At 34.4% G+C, this 8267-nt stretch overlaps 3 protein-coding genes across 3 annotated transcripts in view; all 3 read left to right on the forward strand.

The window, feature by feature from the left end:
• Nucleotides 1-1007, forward strand: part of LOC129958598 (calphotin-like) — a 42269-nt gene extending 41262 nt beyond the window's left edge. Inside the window, exon 5 of the mRNA XM_056071187.1 lies at nt 893-1007. The gene's annotated coding sequence lies outside the window, so the exon portion shown is untranslated. The remainder of the gene's footprint in view (nt 1-892) is intronic.
• A 1700-nt stretch (nt 1008-2707) lies between these two features.
• LOC129958603 (uncharacterized) lies at nt 2708-5952 on the forward strand. Its single transcript, XM_056071201.1, has 3 exons — nt 2708-3061; nt 4038-5811; nt 5927-5952. Exons 1-3 carry the CDS (start codon nt 2708-2710, stop codon nt 5950-5952), a joined length of 2154 nt encoding a protein of 717 aa, XP_055927176.1.
• Nucleotides 5953-6272: 320 nt separating this feature from the next.
• Nucleotides 6273-7940, forward strand: LOC129958612 (uncharacterized). The gene has a single exon (XM_056071212.1). It carries the CDS (start codon nt 6273-6275, stop codon nt 7938-7940), a length of 1668 nt encoding a protein of 555 aa, XP_055927187.1.
• Nucleotides 7941-8267: the final 327 nt, after the last annotated feature.

Consider the following 8267-nt stretch of genomic DNA (forward strand, 5'->3'; position numbering starts at 1 on the left):
AAGAAATCCCAAGAATTATGTTTTGAAATTTTAAAAAAAATGCAAGATTTTTATCTGAATATATGGTTTTTGTAAATCAAATGTTAACAAAAAAAATCAATTTATCCTGAAAATATCACAATGGAAAATAAGTTCTTAGAACTCCAATAATTTTTGGATCAGATCGACTGGCAACTATCTACTTTGCTAATTCGATCATCATGTGTATCTGAGCAGGGTCGAATTTCACACAGAATACTGCCCCTGACCCACCCCCTTGTCGCTGGAGAAGTGTTTCCGGTGACTCGCTAAGTGGTTGAAGATGGGAGGGGTTACACTGTGTTCCACCGTATTGGGGAACGCGGAGGGAATTTAGGACTCATCTAAATTCTTTTTGTAGTGGCAGTTTCCTGGTCACCTGTGGCTCAGCTTTGTCTAAAGTAGCAACATCCCTATCGCGAATTTGGATCTGTGCTTGTTTCTGAAGGCCTATTCACATCTGTCATTCTCTCGTAAGATATCAATATTCATTACAAAATGCGATAATGTTCTACCACTTTCAGTCAGAAGTTATGTTGGGGGCATTCTTCGCTAGCAAAGAAACTGAGCATAACTTCCATTACTATTAAAATTGAGTGATTTTTTGGAAGCACCGACACCGCCAACTCATTGCTATATTGGCAAACACATCGACCCATGCCTAAAAAGATTTTGCCACAGCAAAAGTCTTCTTCCGGTTTGTGTGCCACTCACAGATAAACGTTGATGTGATGGCGTCGGTTTTATTTGGGAAAATTTCAGATTTTGGATCAAAGAAAAGAAGAGAAACCGAGACTGAAATGAATGATATTAGAGAACAACTTTTAATGTACTTAATGCTCATTAATTTTTTTTTTTCTTCTTTTTTTTTCAGAGGTAATCTACGAAGCTTTCTGACGGAAGAACAGTTGTTAGATGTGAAGATTGTTACTTTACTTGTTGTTACTGGTGAAACCGTGTGTTGAAATAAAGGATTGTTTCTTATAAAATTTTGTTCATATTAACTTCAGATAGTTTGATTCATCCCTTGTACATGCAATAGAATCTCGATTAAACGAATCTTCACGGTGCTTTAAACCAAAATTTGATGAGCGTCTATTCGACAGATTCGATTTGTATAAAGCACGAACTATTAATAAAGTTTATTTATATAAATCAGTTACGATATTTATAAAATTTGGTAAAATTCTTAAAGGTTTTTTTGACAAATATGATATCTGAATATTAATTTTGGACTTTTTTTCTTTCCAGAGTTTGTGTTTAAAATCTCATCTACAATTCTAGTAAATCCACATACATAACTCCTTAATACTCACTAATTAAACAAGGAATTTTGAAAAACATTTCATTGATGTTTTATAACTTTCACAGAATTTTAAATTTGTTAACCAATTAACTGTTTTTGACGAGAATGCTTGTCATGAAAAAAGTACAACATTTTACGTCATGACGAGTTTATTCGTCAGGAGTAATAAGTAGTGAAACTTTGCAGTTTGAATTACAATTTTAGTAAAAAACATATTCGTAAATTTCAAGATGTTTCAAATGTTTTAAGACCAAGTCGAAATCAAAGGAACAAATAAAAGATTTCTGTGCGCTGTGCCGTGCTTTTCTCAATACCCTTCTCTAACAGCAAATAGAAATAATAAATTAATTTTTTATGTTTCTTTTCGTTCATATGCAAAAAAAGTATGTTAATTTGAATAAATAAATAAATGTGATTATTGAAATAAAAAAATTAAAAGTTCATTTCATCACAACATAATTTGATGTTACACATACTTTATGTTTGACGTGTATACTTGTCATCGCTCAATTTTTTCCCGACACAATTTAGGTGCGCATTTTCCAAAGAGGTCGAAACAGTTAGCTAGTTACTATAAGAACATCAAGCATTTCAATTAAAATTTTATGATTTTTTTAAAGAAATAAAATTGTTTATTTATGGGCATTTTTAACCTTACACGTCGAAACTAAGACAAAACATTTCGGCACAGAGGTTTAAGAAATGTATTGAAAGTTGTAGGCGGAAAAAATGTATGTTTATAAAAAAAAAAAAAAAAAAAAAAAACACGATATCCTCCTCCCTTTCTCCCCCCAAAACCCCCTCAAACAGAGCTGTCATATATTTAAACTGAATGAATCGAAAGTATTAAATTCAATGCAGTGTGCGTTGAGAATTCAGTTGACCACGTGATCTCCCTGGGCGGAACTAGCTGCCAATCATGTGTCACGTGGTCTCCCTGTTGTTGTTTAGTATATTTTTTTTTTCTAGCAGAAGCGAACTGGACTCCTGTACTAGAGGGAGTGTTATCTCGGCTCTCGGATCCCGGCTCTTTCCGAGAGAGTTTTATGTGTAGTTCTCTAGGCTTTCTACACTAAGGCGTATTCATGTGCCTTTTGTTGTTATTGTTACCAATAAACCCCAGAAAAGACAACATGTGTCTTCAAGTCATTTCACTCCAGAACACAATCTTCACTATCGAATAAATTATTGTTCAATCAAGAAATGCAACGATAATTTAACATGGTGCCGAAACCCGGGAAATAGTATACTGGGTGAAGATTGTGTTTATGCTCTTGAATTGGTGAATAATCGTGGTGCTCCTGAAATTCTGCTTTTATTAAGGATTATAACTCATCGTTGGACATTTAAAAAGGTACTGTAAACTTTATTTTATGCATGAAAATGGAAACTCTTGATAAGTTAAAGGCCAAACGCAAGATAATTCGTACTGCTTGTACAAAATTGATTAACAAGGCTTATTTGTTATTAGAAAGTTGTGATATTGAAAACGAAAGTGATCAAGAACAACTTTCGGAACATTTATCTAGTTTAGAAGCAAAACAATTAGACCTCAAAAGCCTTAATAGTGAAATTGAGGATTTAATTTCTGATAGTGCATTGTTTGATATAGAAATTCAAAGCTCTTTTGAATATGAAGAGCAAATAAATGAAGCTAAGTTCAAAATCAAAAGTAAGATCAAAAAGTTTAAAACTGATCAACAACCTATCCCACCACTTGCTGCTAATGGTTCTAATGTAAGAATTAACTGTCCTGCAACAAGCATTAATTTGCCAAAACTAAGAATTCCCACATTTAGTGGAGATGCTAGTACTTTTCTAGAATTCATCAATAGCTTCAATAATGCGATTGACTCTAATGATTCTTTAAGTAATGTTGATAAATTCATATATTTAAAGTCCTTTTTATCCGGCGAAGCTTACAAAATTGTTTCCGGTTTTTCTCTTACTGAAGAAAATTACAAATCGTGTTTATCTCTGTTAAAGGACAGATATGGGAAGCAAGACCATTTGATTAGTTATTTCATGAATCGCCTATTAGAAACTGAACCCGTAAAATCCTCTTTCAATCTCAAGGGATTACGAAAACTGCATGACGAGAGTGAAATAAGCATAAGAAATTTAAACTCAATGGGAATTGCATCCGGAAATTATGGCCATTTACTTATACCTATTTTATTAAAGCAATTACCCCAAGATTTAGTCATAGAGTTCCATCGTAGAAGAGATTCTTCTAAGATTGGTGACATCAATGAATTGATAAAATTTATAAAATTCGAAATTGAATCGCGTGAATCTGCGAATATTGCTACAGGACATTCTCAAAAAGTTCCCGAAATTCCCCGATATCCTTCACGAAATTCTGTTTATCATGGACATACTAAATTTAAAAATAAATTGCCTTCATCTGCCGCGTTAAATACTGTAGTTAAAAATGTATGTGCCTTTTGTAACTCCGACACGCACACTGCATTAAAATGCAAAAATTTATCGGATGGGCAAAAACGTTACAAATTAAAGAAAGAGGGTAGATGCTATCGGTGCATGGCTCATAGACATATAATTTCACAATGCAAGGCAAAAATTCCACCCTGTGAGACATGCCAGAGTTTTCAGCACAATTCCTTGTTTTGCCCAAAAAAATAAAATTGAAAGCAGCTCGTTTGAAACCGAAACCCACGGACAGGAAGTCGTAATTTCTTCCGTTTTAAAGGCAGAAGAGAACCCTGGCAGTTACGCGACCTTACTTCAAACGGCTAACGTCCAGGCAGAAAATGGTGCCAACAAGATCATGGCTAGACTTTTATTTGATTCAGGATCACAAAAGTCCTTCTTGCGCAGTGATCTGAAACAAGCTTTAAATTTAAAATCAATACGCCAAGAGAAGCTTTTAGTTTATACTTTCTCGAACCGAGAACCAATCGAGAAAATATTCGATGTGGTACGATTCAGAATAAGGAGCAAATTTCCCCCTTATCAATTCTTAAACATTGAGGCTTTGGCTTCAGAAGAAATAACTGGCGCGGACGTATACTCGAACGTTGACCTCAAACATGTAAACAAAGTCATTCCAGCCACCTGCAACCTTTCTGACTCCCTCGAAAATTCCACCCCTATCCAGATCCTGTTGGGGGCGGACTTCCTGTGTAATGTTCTAAGGGGAGAAGCAAGAAAAATAAATAAAAACTTGTTCTTGCAGCCGACACTCTTTGGTGACACTTTAATTGGACAAATCCCAGACTTGCAGAAAAGAAAACATTCCTCCGTATTTACTGTATCTTGTGCTGTAGTGGAAACTGATCTGAAGCGCTTGTGGGAGTTAGATTCTTTCTTGCTCGATGGGACTTCGGAAAATAAATCCAGGGATAATTTAGGTGATTTCGGAAAAGAGCTTAAAATAAAAAACGGACGATATGAAGCACCGTTGCAATGGAAAACAAACGAAATTAAAGAAAAATTAAGTAATAATTTTGACGTTGCGGAAAAGAGATTCATTGCTTTAGAGAAAAAATTTAATAAGGATCAAGCGTTGTTTGAGAGGTATAATGCTGTTATGCAAGAGCAAGTTAACGAAGGCATAATTCAGATGTGTCATGACGAATGTTTTACTGGATATGTAATGCCGCATAGAGAGGTTTTCAGGGAGACTTCTTCCAGTACAAAAACTAGGATAGTATATGATGCCAGCAGTAAGCAAGGTAATAATATTAGTTTAAATGAATGCCTTCTTTCAGGAGAAAATTTAAATCCTAACCTTATTGATGTTATATTAAAATTTAGAGAGCATAAAATTGGATTTTGTGGAGATATTGCTCGGGCCTTTTTACAAATAGAAGTTGCGGAATTGGATAGGAACTATTTATGTTTCTTGTATTATAAAAACTGTGATAGATCTCAACCAGTAACAATGTATCATTTTAATAGACATTGTTTTGGTGTAACTTGCTCACCTTTCGTTTTGGCTGCAACTATTAAAACACATATCAAAGAATACAGGGATAAATATCCCCTTGCATATGAAATGTTAAATGAAGCGTTATATGTTGACGATCTCTTTTGTGGAAGTTCCACTGTACAAGATGCGTTAAAATTGTCTTCCGATGCTGTATCGATCTTGAAAGATGCGAAAATGAACATGAGAAAATTCGACACTAATTCTGAAGAATTAAAAAATTTGTGGCGTAACTCTGATTCCATGATTGAAATTAATGAACAGGCTGATTCGCATCTGAAAGTGTTAGGACTTGTTTGGAACAATATCGATGATACTTTGGGACTAGATTTAAGATCTTTGTTGTCAAACTTGAATGACAACGAATGCACAAAAAGAAATGTGCTTCATACTGCTGCAAAATTGTTTGATCCTTCTGGATTTATATCTCCATTCCTGATTCGAATAAAATGTCTCTTACAAGAATTATGGCAAGCTGGTGTTGGATGGGATGAAGAGTTTTCCGGACAATTAAAAGAAAATTGGCATGCATGGTGTAAGGAAGTTAAAGATTTGCAAAATTTTAAAATCCCACGTTACTATTTTCCCGGCACAAACTTTATAAATAAGGAAAATTTACAGTTACATGTATTTTCTGATGCTTCCTTAAGATCTTTTGGAGCTGTTGCTTACTTAAGGTATAAAACTTCCAAGAACTCTTTTCAGACAAGTTTTGTAATTTCAAAAACTAGGGTAGCACCAATTAAAAAATTGACTCTTCCTCGACTTGAGTTAATGGGTGCTATAATTGCTTCAAGAATAGCAAAACATCTTAGGGAAATTTTCAAAAATCTTGAAAGAATTATTTTGTGGAGTGACTCGACGATTGTACTCCACTGGATAAAGAGTTCAGCATCTAAATATAAACAATTTGTTTCAAATCGAGTCATAGAAATTCAAGAAATTACAGACCCCAGTAATTGGAGGCATTGTAGTGGTAAGCTAAACCCAGCCGACATGTTAACTAGAGGGATTAGTAGCAAGGATTTAATCGCATCTGAGAGCTGGTGGCATGGTCCTGAATGGTTGAGGAACGCGGAAAACCTTTGGCCCAAAGTAAAGGGATTTCAATATGATTCTAAAGAGCCAGAAATAGCATCTGAATTTAAATCCGGCGTTATAATTAACACAGCTATTGTTCAAGAAAAAATAATAGATCCAGAAAAATTTAGCTGCTTGCTTAAATTGCTAAGAGTGACTTCTTGGATATTGCGTTTTGTAAATACTCTTAAAAAGAAAAATGTTGAAAAGGGTCCTCTTACTTCAGAAGAACTTTCCGACGCAGAAATGTTTTGGGTGCGAATAGTCCAAAACGACTGTTACTCTAGCGAAATTAAGTGCTTGAAAAATAATAAACCTCTCCCAAGAGACTCTAAATTATTATGTTTAAACCCTTTTCTTGATAATAATGATGTCCTTAGAGTCACAGGAAGACTAGGGAAAACAACCCATTTATCGACCTATGAAAAGCATCCAATCATACTCCCTCCCAAGGCTAAATTAACAGAGTTATTAATTTGGGAATCTCACAAAAGAGTCTTTCATTCTGGTGTATCCCATACGTTGGTGCAAATAAGAGAGAAGTTCTGGATTTTAAAAGCCAGACAAACCATCAAATCTCTTCTTGGAAAATGCACAATATGTAAACGATTCAACTCTTCTCCCGGAAATCAAGTGATCGCGCCACTTCCAGATATTCGTGTAGAACAGTCATCTCCATTTACGATCATCGGTGTTGATTTTGCTGGCCCTCTTTTCGTTAAAGATAGTATTAACAAGCAATATATCTTGTTGATAACCTGTGCAGTGACAAGAAGTGTTCATCTAGAACTGGTCGGTGATTTGACTACCGATACATTTCTTCTAGCTTTCCGACGCTTCATTTCTCGACGTGGCTTGTGCTCTGTGGTGGTCTCTGATAATGCACGCACCTTTAAACGTGCAGAATTAGAGATAAAACTCATTTGGAATGTTCTGAATCATGCAGATGTAAAAAACTTTTACTCTGCTAACGGAATTAAGTGGAAATATATTGTTGAAAGAGCTGCCTGGTGGGGTGGTTTTTACGAACGAATGGTACGTACTGTGAAAACTGCTTTACGAAAAACACTTGGAAAATCATGTCTCACTGTTGAGCAATTGCTGACTGTCCTTACCGAGATTGAAGGCATGATTAACTCTCGGCCAATTACATATGTTGGTAGTGACACTGAAGAACCGATTGCTCTGACTCCAGCACATTTTCTTCTAGGGAAACGTGTTACCTCCTTGCCCTCTGTAAGACTTCACCTTGATTCGAATCTCTCTTCCAGGAAATGCTTGATAAAAGCATTTAATTACCGAGAAAAATTAATGAGATCATTTTGGTCTAGGTGGAAAAATGAGTATTTGCTAAATTTGAGATCGGCCCATTCAAGTTTTGTTAAAAACATCTCGCCATTTAAAGTTAACGATGTAGTCTTGATTAAAGATGATCATCTACCTCGAAATTTCTGGAAATTAGGAAAAATTCTTGAATTATTTCCCGGAAGAGATGGCAAAGTGCGGGCTTGCCAAGTTAAAACTGAGTCATCAATTATTAAACGCCCTGTACAATTGTTGTATAATTTAGAAATCCAGGACTAATAAGTAAAATTGTGATAATAATTTTATTATATGTATCATGTACTTAATTTCTAGAATATTAATTATTTAGCTAGTAACATTATTGAATATTGTTTAATGTATATATTTTATTATTTGAAATGCGTAATTATTATTTGAATGTATATATGTTATTTGTAATTTGTATTTGTTATTTGAAATTTTTTTTTTCATATATTTTTTTCTTGCAGTATGTTTTTTATCATATTTTTTTTTTCTCGAAGTATGTTTTTATCATATTTTTCTCGGAGTATGTTTTTATCATATTTTTTTTCGAAGTATCTTTTTATCATATTTTTCTTGGAGTAT

The sequence above is a fragment of the Argiope bruennichi genome, chromosome 2 (assembly GCF_947563725.1).
Source record: "Argiope bruennichi chromosome 2, qqArgBrue1.1, whole genome shotgun sequence".
Classification (NCBI taxonomy): domain Eukaryota; kingdom Metazoa; phylum Arthropoda; class Arachnida; order Araneae; family Araneidae; genus Argiope; species Argiope bruennichi.

Bases quoted from the DNA above. Each gene is read 5' to 3' on its own strand.
- LOC129958603 (XM_056071201.1), top strand. From the start codon at position 2,708: ATGGAAACTCTTGATAAGTTAAAGGCCAAACGCAAGATAATTCGTACT. The intron at 3,062-4,037 runs GTAAGAATTAAC...TCCGTTTTAAAG, and splicing joins TTGCTGCTAATGGTTCTAAT to GCAGAAGAGAACCCTGGCAG. The intron at 5,812-5,926 runs GTAAGGAAGTTA...TGCTTCCTTAAG, and splicing joins AGAAAATTGGCATGCATGGT to ATCTTTTGGAGCTGTTGCTT.
- LOC129958612 (XM_056071212.1), top strand. From the start codon at position 6,273: ATGTTAACTAGAGGGATTAGTAGCAAGGATTTAATCGCATCTGAGAGC.